We start from the raw sequence: 20,547 nt of genomic DNA, 5'->3' as shown, positions 1-20,547 counted from the left end.
TGTAATCTGCAAGGTAAATAATGTTGATACCCTTGTGGAAATAGAGTAGGAAAACCCGTGCTCCCTTGCATTTGCATGACTTAGTTCTTTAGTCCTCTTTATATTCAAATTTAGCTTATACCAATTTTATGACATGTCTTTAGATTGTATATAGGCTGTTTATATGCCTTTCCTTCGCCATCTTTCACTTATGCTTGTTTCAAGGTTTTAGTTACCGGTTTTGTTTCTTTATTAGTGAGGGAGATGTGTTGTAATATGCATTACCACATCTTGTTTCTGGAATACATGGAGGTTCTAGGAATGGGAGCGAACAGATCCTGGGACAAGAAGAGATGGGTGGCTGAGCTGTACTTCCTTCCTACGTACTCATTATATATATTTGTGAAGAACCCGTGGTGTCATCTGCTTACTGAAAAATTCAACAAGGATTCATTGTTTTAATTGTTACACCCTCTACTAAAAATATATGAAAGAAAAATTAAAAGTTCCTGGACCAGTTGACCACCAGCTTCTTTTCTCCTTGCCGAATAGCTGAAAAGTGAAAAGGATTAAACAATTCTTGCCAAAATAAAGATCATCTCGAGGCGCATTAGTGCATAATTTGGGATTTAGAGATAGGACAATTGAAGTAATATTGGCTTGTGTTGCTGTTTTAGTGCAGCCGCAACCGACTTCAGCACCAGGATATATTATTTTCCCCATGCACACTAAGTTTAAAATTGAAAACACTATTTTTAATATTTGTGCCGCTACATAAATACCTTTCACATATGAACGTGAAACAAAACGGAGCTTTCATAGGTAAAGCTGAACGAAGAGTTCGCCAGTTATTTGTAAATGTTCTTTCTTTTTCTGTTTAAATGTTTTGGAGCATGCCTTGCTTAAAATAAGAGAAACATTTCATTTTTGTCTAACCCCTCTGTGAGCAATTATTGATCATTTTCACAACTATCATGACCACGATGCCTTCCTGCGGGAGGCAAAAGGGCCCCACGCCTTATGACAACTACGGGTTACTCTTCCCTAACTTTACACAGGTGGTTCAGAACCAAAATAAGTGTAAATGCTTCTTACACATACCACAGAGTGAATACCTTTGCTCAGTAAACTATGCGTGCTGCTGACATATGCTGTTATCTGCAGGTGCTGAATTTGAATCCTGGCGAGACTGGCTCAACGTTCTATTCTTCTGAGAGCTGTAAACGGAGTACCAGTAAATTGGGTATTAGTAATACAATTAAGTTATATACAGCACTTAGAAATGTCACAACTGCATTAATAAGTGCTAGGCAAGAAACAAATTGTTGGAGCTGTTTTACATACATTGCCAAAATAGAAGGTTGCCCTAGGTACAGGAATTGAGGAGACCGACAGGAAAAACAATCATAATAACATCCTTACATCAAAAAACACGTGTGTGCAACACAAAACAAGATCTAAAAATCTTCCATCAACGGTGCTATACTCTATTTGAAAGAATTACAAACTTGATAGCGTAATGCTGGCAGGGGGATAGAATGATGAGAAACATTGTCAGTAAATAGTGGAATTTTCCCCAAAATATGGCATTTCTTGGAAGGAAATCCAGGAACAGTTTTGGCCTATTTACTAATAGGTCGTTTTTTTAAAATCAGAATCGTAGAGGGTCGTAATTGTTCGAAGTGATGTATACTAAAGAGGTAGGCCGCAAATTACTGCTTGCTATTATTAGACACAAATAAGATTGCGATCCTCAAAAGTTGCACCAGCTCCTGTGGGGAAAGGTATATAGAATTTTCCCACATTGATTTATGTATGAACAAATCTGCTTACAAGTATGGTTTGTGGGCGCTCCATTATCTGTCCAACTGTTAAAGGTGACATCTCCATAAATCTGCATGTTTGTTGATACTGCAAATTCGTAGTTCGTTTCCCACACCAAATACACTTTTAGATTTCCTCCTGTAAGGATCCAAGATCCTTAGCCAGTTATACCTGTAGATGTAACTCAATACCATATAAAATCACCTTGTATTTTTTGTATTAAGATTTCAAGATTTTTATTTTGGGTGATCGGTCTTTTTTAAAAACAAAAACCATTACACCAAATAACAGTTTTTAAATAATACTACTACATATATACACATAGAATAGCTTGCTTAATCATACAAAAATAATCAATACGTTACTTTTATGCATCTAATATTTAAAATTTCGTTTTTAGAGAATCTTTTTCACTCTCTTGTGATTTCAACTGATTTCCTTTAAATACACGTTTAAAAATTTTACCCCTCTACATGCCAGTGGGATTGAGGTTCCGCCTAGCCAGGCAATTACTGCTTCTCTGCATGAGCGTATATTCAATTTGTTCAGTAGAGATTTTAAAAGTGCTATTTTTTGTATTAAATTTTATGGGGGGGAGAGAACATGTGTGTTTCCAAGTGAAGGTAGTAGTGTGATCATTGGTAAGGCAATCAGTATACGAAAGACTTAACTTTAGTCTAAGGCAGTCAAGATTTCAGACAATTTAAAGGTAACAATGAGGGAACGGTACTCCTTAAAATATACTATATTACTAAGGATACTCTGGGGCATACTTTGTGAGTCCCCAAAAATGCCTAAATCGTATTCAAATCATAGCAGGAGTAGATTTCAAACTTTTTAAATAACAGGCAAATCGACTTCTGAATTTTCTCACTTTGTCAATGGCTTGCCCAGATAAGCGTGGCCAATATATCAGTTTCTAAAACGTAGTGTGGTAAAGTAAGCAACTTTTTTAATAGGGTTTTATCTAGATGCTAAGGATTTGAATTTTCTGATATATTAGCACAATCACTCTAGAGTACAAATCCCTAATTTAGTCAACCCTAATAAATTGGTTACTTTTATTCCAGTGCTCACCAACCTCTTCAAATTTTGAAACACATTTCGTTTTCAAGGCATGCCATATTGTACCTGTACTATACCTGTAACAGTTCTGAACATGACAGCTGCTGTGAAAGGTTAAACTTTGCACTACTTCTACATGTTTAGGAGCGCACTTTCTTTCTCTAGGGTCCTGGAAAAGCCTAAAAATTCACCATGGTGATGATGTGTGTGTGATTGTAGATGTTAAGGATAAACATCTAACATTTTAGAACAGCACCATTTTCATTCACAGGTAACGTAAAAAGTGCAATTTATTTTTCCAGTAGATAATAAATATTGGTCCATTAAAACTATATCCTGGGAACATTTGTCAGGCATACTGGTACAAATAAGTTAGCAAAGTTGACATGTTAGCTGGCCTAGGAAGTAATTGACAAACGCATAAAGTCCAGTTTATATTTTAATTTTATTGTATAATATAAAACTACAAAAGACCGGTCATTTTTCATGTACATTTGTCCAATTATTTTGATTACAGTCCATACCTACACGTGAATAAAGATTTCACGTTTCAGTTGTCTGCAATATTGCATAGAAAAGGCACAGCTCTAAGGTCTGTGGGGGAAAATGCATCCTTCCTTTTTGACATCAACTAACACTTAACAGTCGTGCATTGAACAGTTAGCATACACTGCTCTTTTCTAGGAATCTTTGCAGTTACATGTACTTATAACAATAAAAATGTAGCAGAACAGTGTTTGAGGTTCCAGTATGTATTACGATCAGAAACATTTTAGTAAATAATGTTTGCAGAGAATATTGCAAACACTGTGTTGTAAAAAAAATGAAATTTCATGAGATGATCAAAAGGTATGATTTGTAGAGACTAGCCATATTTTTTGTTTTATTTAAAAATTATAAGGTGGGCTCTTAGGCCTGCAAAATTTAATTGAAGGCCATTCACAATTTCAAATTAGTGGAAAACCAATTAAGAAAAGAAAGCCACCATGAAGATGGAAACAAGGAGCGTTTACTCACAGGACAGAAATTTGCAAATGATCTTGTTTTTTTCAGAAAGTCCTGCATGGACTGAAAAACAAATGTGATTGTCAAAGTCCAATTAATACATTGATCTTTTATACTTCACCCTGGTACCGGCTCTTGCTTACACATAGCCAAAGGGATGCTGCTCCTACATGTCATTTAATTTGGGTTGTACTTTCCAATGTGTTTCTTGCATTTTGTTACATGTACAAATTGGCATTTGTTTAGACCATGAGTCCTTCACACAACAATGTAAATTAAACTGTAACCTCAAACAAACTGCAGTAGGTTCCATAATACATCTGTAGATGGTAAACATTTAACAGTTAAACACCTAGTACTTATTTCAAACCAACAGACTCCCATGAAAAAGCGAGAAATTCGGCACATTGCCCATCTCACTAAGAAAAAGGAGGCAGTTTTGTTTTCTTTCTTTTTGTAAAGGAGCCTCTTCTGCCCATCTTCCATTCAGACTTGTATTCCTACAAAGCACTGCATTCCTATCATACATTCTATACACATTACAATCCAGATGTTAGCGGCACAAAAATAAATATATTTACAAAAAAGGGAAAAGGAATAAATAACTTAGGAAAATAAAAATCACTTCAAATCCAAAGCGCCTCTATTCTGCTCTTTTCTTGTCACTTCATTGCACATCAATGTTTAGCCATGTACAGCCACATCAGTATGCATGGTTTGTTCTAAGGTTTTTCTTTAATTTCTTGCTGTCCTGCACTCTACACAGATGTAGCGTACATCACAGCAGGGGATAACACAGGAATATAATTGAAAAACATGATGTACCTTTAAACGAACCATGGCCTTCTGTGATTTTATAACCCCAAATTACTCTTCTCTTTCTAAGAAAGAGAAGCTTAATAAAAAGGTATCAAAATTATATTTGATACAGTACAAAATCAGGGTAGGCTGCTTCCCCCTTTCAATAACATGCTGACTGCTCCTAAATTACATTTATTTTTAACTATAAAGAATATATTTAGGTACTACAGAATCAGAGCATTTAGTTCAAGCAGTTTATTCGGTAAAAAATTGAAATCTGCCTTTTTGGTTAAGCAAAATAGGTTATCGCGTACATTCCCATCTATTTCTTACCAATGAAGATAACATGTAAGTTTGTGTCAATGGTACTTCTCAAATGCTGAAGGACTAAACGAACATCAATTGGGGGCTTTATTCTGGACAGTGATGGATTCCCAACACCAGTACATTGTTTGTCACAAATTAGTGTTTCACTATTGTGGCAGTTTTAATTTTGCAACATTAAGGGCCGAATAGTGCTCTAAAGTTGAAACTTTCAAAGCAGGTATTGTCCTATAGTGTGGTCTAGAACCATATTCTTAGGAATAAACAGCAACTCAGCATTTCAAGATGAAGCAGTTCTACAAATTACAGAATAGTGGTCCCGCTGATTCCAATCTATATTGTAAAACACACAATGTCTTCAGTATTTAGATCAATGCCAAAAAACTGTGCGTTCGCCTATATCGACTTGTTTTAAAAGGATTACACCTTGAAAAATTCTTATTAAAATAATTTAGCTATAATTGAGGACAGGAAACTTTGAATAGGTGTTAATTATGTTATGTAAGCAATAGTTTACGTCATGAGACATTTGCCAGAAGGGTTTGTTTTTAGAAATATAGGTGTATGTGGGCGTGAAGAGGCATGTACATGTATGCATATAAACACACACAACCTAGCCCCACAGATTAAAAAAAAATACACCATACCCCAGCACGTGCATATGTCATCCTGCCTCCAAAAATCATGTATTAGGTGACGGAAATCTAAGGCATTCTTCCATTCATTAGCAAAGGAGAAACAAATATAAACAGTGGTTTCAAAAGAAAAGTGCTACAAAAATGGTAGCAGAGTAGTTTAACTTCAGTTTGTACTATAAAGTTGTTTTTAAAAGCAGTTGCCTTGTCGTTGATGTTCAGTGTACAAGGCACATAAACTCACCTGCAAAGGAGCATTTGTATAACCTTCAAAAGCAGAGGAGGTGTGTATGTGTGTATATATATATATATATATATATATATATATATATATATATATATATATACACACATATATATACATATATAGAGAGAGGAAGAGAGAGAGAGAGAGGAGATATGTGAGGACTTAGAATGCGACAGAGTACTCAGAGTCTGCGATACTCTGGACCACGAGACACATTATCCATTAGGTATTTTTAATAGAGTAGAAAAAAAGTTTTAAACTTTCTTCTGGGTGCAATCTGCAACAAATCCATGATTTAAGTAATTCCACTGAGTCAGGATACAAGTCATGGGCATGAATTACTGCCATAAGTAACACGTTTTGAAACCACTGTTTATGTACTAACAGCCGCACACACAATATATACAGTATATTTATATATGCTTGTTTGGCTTATGCCGTGCTGGTTTATTCATGTGCAGTAGTTATAAACAAAAGTATTTATCTAGAACCAGATCAAAGATTTCAAATCCATTCAGTGTGATAAAATCTGAGTAACTAAGCCTTGCCAGTATTGCTTCAGTTTTCTACTGTGAAGTGATCCTAAAATTAAATATTTGCATCATTAATCAGTGTTTTCTCAAGTCAGTTCCCCTCTACTGTGGTAGTATCTATCACCTTTGTACTTTAGTAATAACTATCTGAATCTGTATTTCTAAATAACATGTTGGGCCACATTTATTTTAACCAGCACGGCATAAATATAATATTATATATATATATATATATATATATATATATATATATATATATATATATATATATATATATATATATATATATATACATATACATATATATATATATATATATATATATACATACACACACATATATATGTATGTGTGTGTGTGTATATTTACTCCTGATCGAAACATGTCTCTCTCAATCCAACCAATTAGTGACTCTTGTGTTCTACATATCTTGTCTATACGTGTATTGCTCTGTATGTTAGTACACATGCTGAAAGACACACACAGGACCACACAGGTTTAGAAAAAGAAACTAGCAGACCTATCATACGTAAAGTGCCTTCCTGGAACAATGTCTTCTTCAACACAGATAGACCCAATTTTATCCATGGCAAGAAGCGAGCAGAATTCACTCAATATTGCCAAATGTCGTGCAATATAATTTAAAATGTCTTAAATAAATTATTATAAAAGTTATTCCTAAAGAAGCCATATGCATTCCAACTGTATAGTTGCACTTAACAGCAAAAGTACCATTAAAAAGCTAAAATGACAGCGCAGTTCCAGCAACAGGCATAATACATTGCAAATATTTTTAAATTAAACATATACCCCTTTGAAAATAAAAACCTATGTGCACAGCAATGGATAACTTTGCAGATGCGATGGAGAAAGACATGCATAGAAAGCTGTCCGCAGATTCATTACAGAAATGTTCAAAACGAATGGAGAGTATAAACAGGAACTGTGGATTAAAAAAATCATTAGCGTGGCCGAATTGCAAAATGAAATAGCTCCATTTGCAGGAGACAAAGAAACACAAGTAATAATAAAAACGAATCTAAACAGACAAGAAGCAAATTTGTCAGGGGTGTAATACTTTTGGTGCCCACTTTTAGCACCTTTTTTAATCAGTGAAATGAAATGCTTTCTTAAAGGAACAAACTGACATTCTTTGGAATAAAGAGTTTTTTGCATGGGGCTTTAGCATTTTGTTTTTAAATATATGAAATGTGGCGACAGTCATCTGCATTGTCTCGCTATAAATCCGCTGTCAATGCAATCCACTTGGGACAATGTTGAACATACAGAAGGGTGAGTGGCAGAATTCAAGTGGCAATAACATGTAAGGAAGCCATCTTAATTCGTACTTTAGTAATAATGTAGTTGGCTTACCAGTCATCTTCGTAGTGCAGGAGGTAGAGAAACTGGCAGACTAAGTTGGCTCGGCTGTCTTACAGAATGTAAATTTCTGCCTGTTTTTCTACGGGAGACTATTTGAAAAGTTTAAAAAACTGACAGGATTTATTATTAAGAAAAGAGGATTTTTTTCCTTCTGGCGAAACACTGGGCAATTGCCTTAGTCATTCACATGTACCTTATGTGAAGAGCATGACTTTATAACACAAATAATGTTCTATGAACTTCTTACGGACGCAACACCAATTCTGGGCGGGCAGTCCTACTGAACAAGAAAACAAGCCCTGTAAAAAACCATGGCAAAAACACTGATGTAAAAACTTTTGTTGCACAGTAAGCATTTGGGAATCTAGTAAGTCTACATTTTGAGTGAGCTGGTTGAGGACTGGGACGAGTTTATTTCGAATTCTCCCACACTCATAGGTCATCCGAGAATGTCATGCCTTCCTAACCTTGGTGTGAAGTTGATGTACAGTAAGAGGTTTATATAACTTAGATCTTGTGTGCAAAAAAGTTAAGGCACCAGGTATCAGGGCTTCTCCAACCGATTTAAATGGCTGGAGTTTCTCTTTAACTCAAAGATGCCCAAATGACAAAACAACAAAAGTATTGAAAACGTAGAGTGAACATTATGGGTGGGGGGGGGGGGGGGTGAGGTGTCAATCAAGCGATGTGGGGAGTGACTTACTGGCTGCCATATCAAAAGCCTCAGATATTCTTTTTCATTGTCTTCAGTTTAAATGCCATTGCAGATAGAGGGCTTGGGTAAGAGGTTTGGGGAATAACTGGGCCCAGCTGCAAAGTGTTGAATTCTCTAACGATGAAGTTACCCTGAGGACCTCCAGCACGGGCAAGACAACAGCACCTTCACGGGACAATGGCCAACTTCCCACAGTCACTACAATCCTCCAAACTTCACACTTTCCCCAACTGTATCAAATACTTTTGTAGATGATCCATCAAGGATTTTTGATAAGTCCCTTTACCCACAATTCCCTTGTACTCCCAAGCAAGAGAAAGGTGACCAGTAACAGCTCCTTGCAAAGGATACATTTCCCCACTAGCCAGTGATCACATTTTGTAACTGAATTACTGAGACGAGCAGAGGGGAATACAAGATAATACTAATATTTGAAACTGCCCATCTAATGAGAATCTCAGACATTGATTTTGAGATATGAATATTATAGTAGGAGTGGACACTGCTATACGGGTTTGATAGCTGTGGCTAATGCAAGATTAATGGCTTCAAATGCGATTTGGATGGTTTTTATGTAATAGTGTTGGGATTTCAGATAGTGGAACACCGTAATGACATCACAAATGGAGAAACCAGAAAATCCATAGGAGACTTTACGACCTAATGCTATGTTTTGCAGCTATTTCCTGCTGACATCTTTACAGGCTTGCTTGTAAGTAGCAGTGAGCCCAGGAAAACAGTTCAGACAAAGGTGTTGGCATCAAGGACTAAAACCACTTGTAAATGCATGTACTGTCTTCTCAGCCCTTGCTTAAAGCACTTTGTGTTCCAGGAAATGCGATGGTAAAGCGGTTTTATCCAATATCTTCCAATGCACTATATGCATAGAAAACTTTACAACTTTATATAAAAGTACAGCATTTCTTGTAGGATTGGAGTAAGCAGGAATTCATTGAGAACACCCATCAAAATAGCTCCTTTGAGAGTACAAACAGAATTTGTTTTTAGAAAAAAACACAATTGCATAAACTGCAGAATCTGTACAAAAATATCAAATGCATTTGGGCGGCAATCTCTATACAGCCACGTAGAGGCAATACTTTGAGTAGAGGCACAGCTATTGCCTCCAAAAAGACCAAATTGCTATATCAACTTATGCTGCAATACCAAAATTATTTAAAAAAGGGGAGGGTTAGCTCTATGATAAAACAAGTTACTTTTACCAAAAAAACCTTTTACAAAAAAGAAGAAGACATGCAATAAACTGCTTTCTCAAACATAATCCTTGTGCTTGGCATTTACAATTAATTTATGTCATTATAACATAGTTACTTTGTTTACAATACATAATCTTTCCTATACTGGGATACTAGATCTCAAAGAACCACTCAAAATGCCTCGACAGTGGTCATACAGGGATGAAGGCACTCCAACTCTCCCGGAAAAAAATTTGTGTTCATGTTTTTTTTTTTTTAATGACAAACAAAGATGCATGCACAGCGCTGTGAATTTTTTGAAAGGGGACAGGGAGGATTGTAAAAATACTACAAAATGTCTATCAAGGTGCATAAAAAGTCACGCTGCTAAGACCCAACAAGCACCTCCATTATATGATCTAGTTCGGTTAGGTCCATTTTGAAAGGCTGGCTCGGGGTGACTGGTTGAGTCGTGTACGGGGCTAAAGTCTTAAGAAGATCATCTGCAGAGACAGGAGATATTTTTGAGACTGGCCCAGAGGCAGATGAGCAAGGGTCAAAATCATACATAGATGTGTCAATGTCAGCAAACAAAATATCATCCAAGGTCAAGTCTGTAAGAAAGCCAGTGGAAGCATTTATCTCAAAATTTCCAGGCAAGGAGTCCATTAGTTTTGATTCACTTGCTTTGCCTTCGTGGAGTCCCTCAATCTTTTGAATACTAGGCTCGTTGGAGTTACCTTTAGAAACTGCGGCTGCCTCGGTAGAGGTAGGTGTTGTTGGACAAAGCTCTTCAATTTCGTCCAGGGCGGAAGAGAAACTGTCTTTTAAAGGTTGAATTGGCGGCTGTGGTAGTTTAGTTGGGCTATCGCTTTCGGAAGCCTGAGAAGTGCAAAAAGTGTCATCCTCAAGCAAAGAGGCTGGGGTGAGGCAGGATTCTAGTGGCGTAGTGTTTGTTAAGTCAATTGGATGAACCGGGTGGCAAGCAAGATGGCTGAAAGCAGGCTGTGCCTCTTGATAGCTGTCACCAAGAGAATCAGCAGGCTGCGAAGTGGCGATGAATACAGGCCTCAAGCTGCCTTCCTGTTTCAATTCCTCTTGAATTCGTCTTAACATGTTGTTAATTAAAACAGTTTTTTGTAGGCGTGGTTCTGTTAATGGCCTGTGGTTATAAAGTTTCATAAGGGAAATGTTGAAGATAGTCTGGCGCTGTAGAGTGTAGGACACCTTAGAAGGACCGTCAACTGAAGACACCACTTTGCCTTCCAGCCCATCTTCATGCTCATCAAACTTCCGCTTTCCTCCTTTACCCAACATAAATCTGAAATAGAAAAAAATTGTTCAGATCTGTTTGTGGAACACAATTTTTTTGGAAGAATTAATATTTACACATCACAAAACTGAGGGCTTACACAGGGGTGGGGAGGGGTCTGTGTGTGTGTGTGTTAAGATAAGATGGAAGATGGATTTAAATATAAGTTCAACAGCATCAAATTAAAGATATCCTGATTATATCATCAGGGGTACAATATCAATCTGAAGAGATCATGTTTTAATAGTGGAAAATGTAAAACAGGGACAAACACACACACAAGGAACTCACAACAGCCAGCTCACTCTGTAGTAACAATATTACAACTTAACATCAACAAATAATGCATGAACCAACTGCATAACACACTAGACAAAAACCCTACAGTAAGCATTGTTAAAGGGGCAGCGTGGGAACTAACAAAACATCATAATCTCAGTTACCTCAGACACATACTACAGGCTGGGCATGCACAAATTTTCCCAGATGGAATGCACTGAAGCTGAATTGGTAAAGATCTCCACCTAGAGACACCAAACACTATTAACCAAAGTAGCATACACACTAGCAGACACAAACTTTAAAGCAGCATCATTCACACACCCAAACTACTGATTACCAAACTCAAACAACCCCAAATCAGACTCTGGTCTGTGATGGAATTGTCAAGACCAAAGCGTGAATATAGTTGAATTCTGATAATGCAGTGCAGTCATACAAAAGGTAGAATATGTAGTATTCACATCTTTGTTCTCTGGAACAGAACACACCCACACTTGTCTGACAGGCCTTTTCTGGTAATAAATTCCGGTCCAAAATGTTACCGCCTAAAAACTATACATCACAGTTTATACCATGCAAATGCATTTACAAGAGAAAAGGATTCCTCCGAAGCGAATATCTTGAAATATTAAAAGATAAAAATTATGGACCCAAATGTTATGCTTTACCCAAACGACAATTCAATGTAAACTAGGGACAAAAACACAAAAAGGGATTTGCCTCAAGTTATATTTGCAAAAAATACAAACTTGATAAGAAGGCATTTAAAAAGAAACGTAAATCGATGTATGGAGCTACCGTTACCCCACTACCATATATTAGGGCACCAGCTTTAGATCCTTCACCTAGGCGTTTGGTACAGCAGTTGGTCAGGCAGAAATTGAGCCAAAATAGTTATGCAGGATCAGTAAAGACATAAGGCAAATGATGTACTGCGGATTGACGTTATGAGAACACAGCTGCTCAACCAAAATAACAGCTTAGCAGCTAAGAAGAAAAAGTATTTCTAGTTTTTAGGTCTCGGACCGACGGCTGGCTTGCCAGCCGGAAGTCTGAGAATTAATGTCTTTCAGTGGGTGCTTAAACCCGCCTCTGTCCTCGTCTCTCCTCCATTGGCTGGCTTCCTAAACGGAGGCCAGCCATTGGAGGAGAGAGGCGTCCCTCCAAAGAAGCTTCGTCTCTTTTGGATTCGGGGGCGTGTTCGTGCTGTTTCCACTTTTAAGCCACGCCCCCGAATTCGAAATTTTCGGAAGCTTGCGGCGGCTATTTTTTTTTTTTTTAGCTTCGTTGTGAGGAATTGTACTTCCTCGTTGTGCTTGTGTCTCTCTGGAGGGAGCGGCCGCCGACCTCTGCACCATGAGCAGCCACAAGCAGGACGGGGAGCACCTGAGCAGCGTCGAGGAGGAGGTGAGGCGCCCTCCGCTGCTTGTCGAGGAGGAGGTGAGGCGCCCTCGGGTGCTTGTGTGAGCCGCCGGGGCCGTGCTCTGGTGACCCTTTGCTTTGAGCTCTTTTGTGGCCGGCGCAGCGCTATTTTACTTAACTTGATGAGCTCTTCCGTGTTTAGACCATGGGAGCAAGAGCTGCCACTTACTCTTCCTCTGCCATTGTTTCCCGGTCGGGTCTGCTTCCTCTTTCCTCCTGGAGCCCTTCGCCGCTCCCTTCGCCTCAGTTATTTCCATCGGGCACCTGTGCACCGTTGAGGTCCGGACTAGGGGCGCTCGCTCACCCCTTACACCTGGCATGGGGGCAGCTCAGCCACTTTGGCTTATGCTCGCCGCCGGCCGTCCTTCCGCACAGCTGGCTTGACCTCTCGGCGCTCGGGTAGGAGCTTCACTTGTGCCCTCAGGCTGCTGCTGCTGACCTGCACCAGTCACGGCGAAGAGCCCGTGTTTCCTACATAGTGGGACAATTGCCCCATTCTGCTCTGTTCATGAGTGTTCATCTAGTTGACTTGGGGCAGGAACACAGCAGTACTACGGGTGTGTTCGCTGCTGTCATTTCGCTAGTTGGGAACTGAGGGCTTGCCCCACCCTTGGTTTTCATGTAACCCTACAGCATGCGCTGCTCTGTGGACCACTTCCTCAGTGGTCGTGTGCGGGGATAACTCCGTGGTCAGCTCATAGCCTCGCATGAGGGCAGTCGGATGGATAAACTAGTGTTATTTTTAAGCGGTTACTTATTTACTCCTTTAAACGTGGTGGTGGCCGGGTGGGTGTCGGCACTCGTCTCAGTGTGTATTTGACAGTTTTTGTGTTCGCTGCAGCGCGATTTGTGCGGGGCTAGGTAATAGGACTCAGTCATGGAACGCTCGCGCGCCTATGAGGGGCCGCGAGGCAGCGCGCGCTGGGCACCATTCACTAATGAGGGCGCAGCTGTGGGCGCTGGGCTCCGGCCGAGCCTCTCTGCCCCTGTCGACCGGTGAGGCTCTTGCCTGCCTGAGGTGGGAGTGTTGCTCACAGGCCGCCTCGCAGCGCCGAAAGCAAGGGCATGCCCTTCCCGCAGGTCACCGAGCCAGGAAGCCGCTGCCAGGCAGGCTCTGAGGTTAGCGTTTCCTCATGGATGCAGTGCCCCGAAACCCGCTGAGGTGGCCCTCTCTCTTGACACTCATGAGCATCTCTCTCGGAAAGGTCCACTCTTTAATGTGTTGTGGTTATTTTGCTATGAGGTGCATTAGCCGTGGGAGTCTGGGGGTGTGGGTTTACAATATCCGAGCCTCGACGGCCCCTACAGCGCTCTCGGCTCTAGAAGCCATGAGAATTTCTTGGCAGGTGAGCGGCCCAGATGGGATCCGTCAGCTTTTAAGAGTTGTTTAGGGTAAGGAGCAGGATGTTACTGGAATGTAAGGGAACTGCCAGTCCATCTACGGCTGTCGTGAAGCACATGGCTTTCTCAGTACAGTCGGTTTGCTTCTGCACACTACCACCCGCCCCCACCCCTCGACTACTTGTGAACACCAGAGTCGATTACTTAGACTTTCCCTAAGGAAAAGGTTGCACTCCCTGCCCCCAAGTCCTGCAAAACGCAGTGTAGTTATCCGTTCTCCAGGCTCCGAAATCTAACCTGTCCGCATCCATTCTCCAAGACACTCACCCTAGAAAGAAGGCTAAAAGAGTACACACACTTCTCGCAGCCAAGTATGGCACGTCTATAACTTCTCTGCCAGTTAACATGGCCTTAATGTTCGTTTGTTATCACAAATGAGGATGCAAAGTGATGACTAGCAGCCATTATTTTTTTTATTCACGTTATTTGCTAACGGAATGCTTCTTAGTTTTTTTTAAATTTGAATTGTTTTATTGTGGATTAAGACAATCGCAATATTGAATAGGCTGCCAGTTCATTAACCACAACATCACAGAGGAGGCTTCTCCAACATTAAATAAATTAAAAACATGGCTTGTCACTCGTCGCTAAAGGCACAGTCTCAAGGAGAGCTATATAATCATCCTTCACACATGCAGAATTGTAAAACTGTGAAGCAATTGGATGTGTGTATATAGCATAACATCCCACATCCTAGGTAGAAGAGACCTAATACGCTTTAGCTTTCTCCACTTTGGGAAGTTAATTAATCTTTGTTGTAAAGGGGACTTGTGACCAGTTTATGCTGAGTAAAGCTTTAAGCTAGGGGTGTATTTTCGATTACGTTGTGAAGCTTGTTCTCGAGGCAGAGGACTTTAAAAAAGAGGAAAACAGGGTATCCTTTAAACCGGAAGCAAGTGCAGCAGCTTCCTGGCTTCAGAAACGTGATATATCCAGTTCCTATATGACCCTTAAAAGCAACATTGTGTGCTTTTCAATTGTTTTAATAGCCCAACAAAGACCAAAATAAAGACTGCAGTAGTTCCGTTTTCACAACATATTGGCTGCTTTTGCTTGGGTGTGACATTATGTTGGCAGGTAGGACAGTACCATCCTAAATTATTTTCTAGAAAAAACTGAACCTTTTACTTGCGTGTCAAAGAATAAATGATTATCTTACTAGATGCCAATTATTTTTTCCTTTTGAAGCAGGCATTGGAATATTCCCCATGGAGCTAGGCCAATTTGATTCCTGACATCTTCTGGTGTCTTTCCCTGACAATAAAATACGCTTTGCAAGCGTTTAGTCGCGAAACATTATGCAACCTCACTGTGCTTGCTCTCCTGTGTGTGGCTCTGGGTGTGTGTGTGTGTGTGGCTGTGTGTGTGTGGCTCTGTGTGTGTGTGGCTCTGGGTGTGTGTGTGGCTCTGGGTGGGGGTGTGTGTGTGGCTCTGGGTGGGGGTGTGTGTGTGGCTCTGGGTGGGTTTGTGTGTGGCTCTGGGGGTGTGTGTGTGTGTGTGGCTCTGGGTGTGTGTGTGTGTGGCTCTGGGTGTGTGTGTGTGTGGCTCTGGTTGTGTGTGTGTGTGGCTCTGGCTGTGTGTGTGTGTGTGTGTGTGGCTCTGTGTGTGTGCATCGCCATGTGCTTGCTCTCCTGTGTGTGGCTCTGGGTGTGTGTGGCTCTGGGTGTGTGTGCGGGTGGCTGTGTGTGTGTGGCTCTGGGTGTGTGTGTTGCTCTGGGTGTGTGTGTGGCTCTGGGTGGGTGTGTGTGTGGCTCTGGGTGGGTTTGTGTGTGGCTCTGGGGGTGTGTGTGTGTGTGTGGCTCTGGGTGTGTGTGTGTGTGGCTCTGGTTGTGTGTGTGTGTGTGGCTCTGGCTGTGTGTGTGTGTGGCTCTGGGTGGGTGTGTGTGTGGCTGTGGGTGTGAGTGTGGCTCTGGGTGTGTTTGTGTGGCTCTGGGTGTGTGGCTCTGGGTGTGTGTGTACTCTCTGTGTGTGTGTGTGGCTCTGTGTGTGTGTGTGTATCGCCATGTGTGGGTGGCTCTGTATGTGTGTGTGGGTGGCTTTGTGTGTGTGGCTTTGTGTGGGTGTAAATGCAATAGATCATGCATTTGCGAGCTATTAAGCTATTGGCATTGTAAATGACAATGCCATTTATTTAACGATTAAGCTATTGGCAATGTAAATGACAATGCCATTTATTTATGATAAAAAAAATTATGAGCAATGGCAATAGCTCTACCTTTAATAATGCAGAGATCATTGCATTGTAAATGCTTGTTGAATTTGTTTCTATAAGCGAATGTTCTTCGTACAGCTTTTTCTTTCATTCTAACAAGGTTTGCACTACATAAAAGCCCATACATACTATAGTAAAACAATCATTCCGAGTGCTGTACAGATCCCAACTCGAGTGCAAAGAGGCACTTGAACTGGGAGTCTGTGTTCTCAGGTAATGACTACCGATTCCCAGTTTTCCTTGTTTCTCCGGAAAATACCTGACAAAATGAATCTAAGGAAAAATACAAAAGTTACACAATCATTATCAACTCCTCGAATGTTCATAAACAATATTTTATGTCCTGCTTAAAAGCGCACATCTTCAGCTTTTGCAAACGTTTTATACCTGCCTTTGAAATCAAGAGGGATTACCTGCTTTCTTCTCCTCTAATACAGGACACATATGATATATACTCCTTCCTTCTGGCCCTAATGCCACTGGGGTTCATCCAATGTGGAGGGGCCTTTTTCTTTTTTAGCTTTTAGCCCATTTTAAACCTCCCATCCTTGAGTCTACCTGCACTTTGCTATCTTCTATTATGTATGGATTCCTTCTTGGTCCTCTGCCCATGAAAGCAGCTCATCTCGCCATTACTTCCGTGGTTCCTACGCTTATGGAAGTATATAAACAAAGACTTCTTTCTGATCTGGTCTCATCCTGTTGAAAATAGGCTGTAGGCTACCCTCTTAAGTCAAAGAAACTGGTACTGATCCTTCTATTTTGATAAATTTTTTTTTTTTTCTTCCAAACAATGTTGTTGCATTTTCACGATGAAGCCAAACAGTACAGAAAACAAATAAACACCAGACAAGTAAGACACGGGAAGAAAGGAAGTGAGAAGCACTTTCAGGAGAATTTGAAAACGGTCTTTCCAATGCATAGAATACCAGATTATAAGCCCCTATTACAAACCCCAGCATACCCTGACTGGACTACTTCCGTTTTCCGCCAAGCTTACTGAAGCTGCAGTCAGCAATCGTTTTACCTGATAATCCATGCTTTACTAGATCCACCGAGGCTGGCTGCTGTCCATCTAATAGAACTAAATCCGTGGTTACAGCTTTTTTGGACTATATGCAAGAACTCTGGATGACAGGGGTCAGGCAGTTCTAATTCTTCATGACCTTTGGTCAGTGTTTGATGTGGTCTGGCCCCCATTCTATTGCCTAGGTGCACAGACATTGTGGTGGGAGGTCTTGCCCTGGGCTGCTAATCCTCCTTAACATCCTGTTGGGGACAGGCTGTTTCTCCAATTAAATCTGGATTTCATCAGCTTCCATGTTAGGGCCCTGAGAGGTCTTCCTTGACCTCTACGCTTTTCAGTGTGCTTACGAGGAATCTATCGTAGCGGAGCGCTTACAGGAAATGTGGATTGAATCTGGAGCCAGGAGAGAATCACCGCTGCGTCTACATGAGTCCAGGGGCTGGCGTTACTCATGTAGGCGACAGACTCCTTGTAAGCACACGAATACGACAATAGCAATGTGTTACCGGATACTTATTTCCTTCCTGAATGTGACGTACTGGGCACGCATCCCGTTACATCCCTGAATAACTCTAGGCCCATTCCGCCTTACCTCTCATCCCCTTGAGGACATAATTCAACCACAGCCCCATCACGGTGCTACGCCCTGCTTGTTGTGCTTACCTCCAACCACAAGCAAGCACTTGTGTAAATATTATAGCCTGGTCCTGATGATGGCCTGAATTTTTATAAACCGAAACGCCATCCACTTTGCAGCGCAATTCAAGACGTTACTCTTACGGTCCCCCAAAAACAGTTTTCTGTGAATTAATGTATAATATACGGGTACCAATAAGAGTTCATTGTATATAGTACTGGTTCTTAATGCTGTCTCCCGCTGTTCATACCCCTTCACTTGTCACTTATGCCGTTCACCTTCTCACAAGCACTTGTGCACAGTTTTGTGCAGGTTACATGACATTTAATGTAACATAATGCTTTTGTTTTGTTCCTTCAATGAAATATATTAAGAAAAAAAAATTGCGCATTTATTGTTTCCTTGTCTCCATTTGTTTTCTTCCCCTCCCTATCTTTTAGTGTTCCCTGCAACATGTTTTGTGCTTATTTCTTTTTCTGATTGTCAACTAAATAATGCCTGTTGATACATTGTTGTATGTTACATACTAACTTACCCAGGTCTAATCTAGGTTTATGGGTATACTCCTGTCGTTTGTTTCTGCAGCTGTATCATTGAGCAGTGTGCTAGCCTTGGTCTCTCTGTGGCTCTTAGGGTTTTTGGCTGGAATTCGGTGCTTGCTTCGCAGCTTTCAGCGATATGATCTTTTCGGAAGCAGAGGTTACAGACCTAGTGCGAGTCCTTCCGTGCAATCTTATGGCACTATGGGCAAAATTCAAAGGGAGTATTCCCCATCTCTCTTGACGATACAGGGTCCCTATGTGCATAATCTCTAAACCACCTGGTTGAGCTTCTCCGGTAGTAATCCTGTTGAAGGATTGGGTTTTACTTGATCTTATCCAAAGTTCTTGGCGTCCTTCGTTAGTTTGCTGGTTTTGTAACAAATTCTCAGTTTTGCTCAATATTTTGTCAGTAGATCTTCTCGGTCCCTCTGGAGCTCTTCAGCTTGCTTCCTGACCCAAAGGTGAGAAAAAAATAATCTGAAGATAGCAATCACACACAAGGGGCTTTCAAGGGCCCTATGTCTGACATCATGGGGACAGGACAAGACACAAAATGGTCAGCAATGTCGATGGAACAAGCATTTGCAAAGCAATAGGTCTCGCATTTACGCGAGTTTGAGTTACTGATATTGCAAATGACAATGCCTTTTATTTTTATTTTTAAAACATAAATAAAAGGCATTGTCATTTACAATGCCAATAGGTTAAACTCACGTAAATGCCAGACCTATTGCATTGTAAATGCTTGACAGAATTAAGGAGACGGAAGGGCAGGACCACAATATGATATAAGGAGAAAAAGGAGCAGGAAGAATGCCTACAGAAAAGCGAGAGAGTACGAACGCCCAACTAGGGAGAAGGGGAGCACGTTGAAAGATGAAGACAGAAATTGGAAGCAGAGGTGCAGGGGCAGAAGAGAAAGTCGTCCGGGAGGAGATCCCATGTTATAGCATAAGGAAATATATCTTTATCTCAAAGTTGTAACAGGACCTGTGGGTGCGCTTCCACAAAGACGTGATGGAGAAAGAAATAGACAATATGCAGGATAGCAAGCCCTATGGAAGCAGAGGCAAAATGAAAGGTCTAACAGAGTGCTGGGGACGGCAGCACTTGACCAGAAATACTTAATGCTGGGGAAACTAATTTGCACCCTAAATCTCGAATGCAGTCCCTCCTCGATTTTGCCAAAAACAAAGCAGGACTTAAAAAAGAATTGTAACAAAACAACTTACTACAATTATCGTTCCAAATTTTTCACTCCAACCTGCTTTGTACAGTAAGAAACCATGGTGAGGAACACTTCAACTGAGAGATGGATTTTTTTTGGGGGGAGGGGCACAAAACAGTCCTATCTACTTCATACCATGAATCCACCCTTAATATGGTATTTCCCATCTATTTAATCTATGCATGAACCATGCCTTCCGTCCCCCTACTTTGATTACTGTCTTCCATATCCAGCCCATAAAATGCCCCCACTCATCCCTTCAAATAATAATGCATCTTACCCACCCCTCCAAGTATGGTGCAACAGAGCACTGCCCTCCACAGATAATACACCCTATTAGCTCCTTCCAATTAGAGTAGACCAAACCTATTCTATATTAGATGCTTTGTCTCCTAAGCTGAAAAGTTCCACACTTTCCTTGTAAAGAATCCTTCCTTCCCCCCAAAACAACTGAAGAAAAACACAGAAGGAGAAGGGTGGAAGTTACAGGAAAAATAAATTCGCTTATACAAATCCCAGTAGCGCCTCCTACAGCATTGTTCTGAAAGTCCACATATTTTCAAAGGTAATACCACCAGGTGCAGTATGCAGCATTAACACCTGATTCCGAGTTCCATGCCTCAAAACAAGGTAATTCCGATTCAGGTGTAAACTCCAGCTTGTTCCCGGATCAGGACTGCCAGCCTGCTTAGTCTTTTCGATCCTTCCCCAAAACAGCCTAACAACAATACATGTTATGAGAAAGTAGTATCACAAATTAAGCACCGCATCTTTATC

General features: G+C 40.7%; 1 protein-coding gene across 3 annotated transcripts in view; it reads right to left on the bottom strand.

The window, feature by feature from the left end:
- The window catches only part of SERTAD2 (SERTA domain containing 2), a 409,456-nt gene that overhangs the window by 215,579 nt on the left and 173,330 nt on the right, over positions 1-20,547 (bottom strand). Inside the window, exon 3 of one of the 3 annotated variants that reach the window (XR_015296669.1) lies at positions 7,473-11,028. The exons of 1 other annotated variant lie outside the window; for it this stretch is intronic. Coding sequence is in view for 1 of the 2 variants with exons in the window: in XM_086927604.1 (XP_086783730.1) it covers positions 10,095-11,024 (930 nt within the window). In the remaining variant the exon portion in view is untranslated. Of the gene's footprint in view, positions 1-7,472; positions 11,029-20,547 lie in introns of those variants that run through there. One more of the 3 variants, XM_086927604.1, reaches the window with a different exon arrangement.

The sequence above is a fragment of the Lissotriton vulgaris genome, chromosome 6 (genome assembly GCF_964263255.1).
Source record: "Lissotriton vulgaris chromosome 6, aLisVul1.2, whole genome shotgun sequence".
In the NCBI taxonomy this organism is placed as follows: domain Eukaryota; kingdom Metazoa; phylum Chordata; class Amphibia; order Caudata; family Salamandridae; genus Lissotriton; species Lissotriton vulgaris.
Note: the sequence above shows the minus strand (reverse complement) of the source record. Positions and strands in the feature narration are given on the sequence as shown.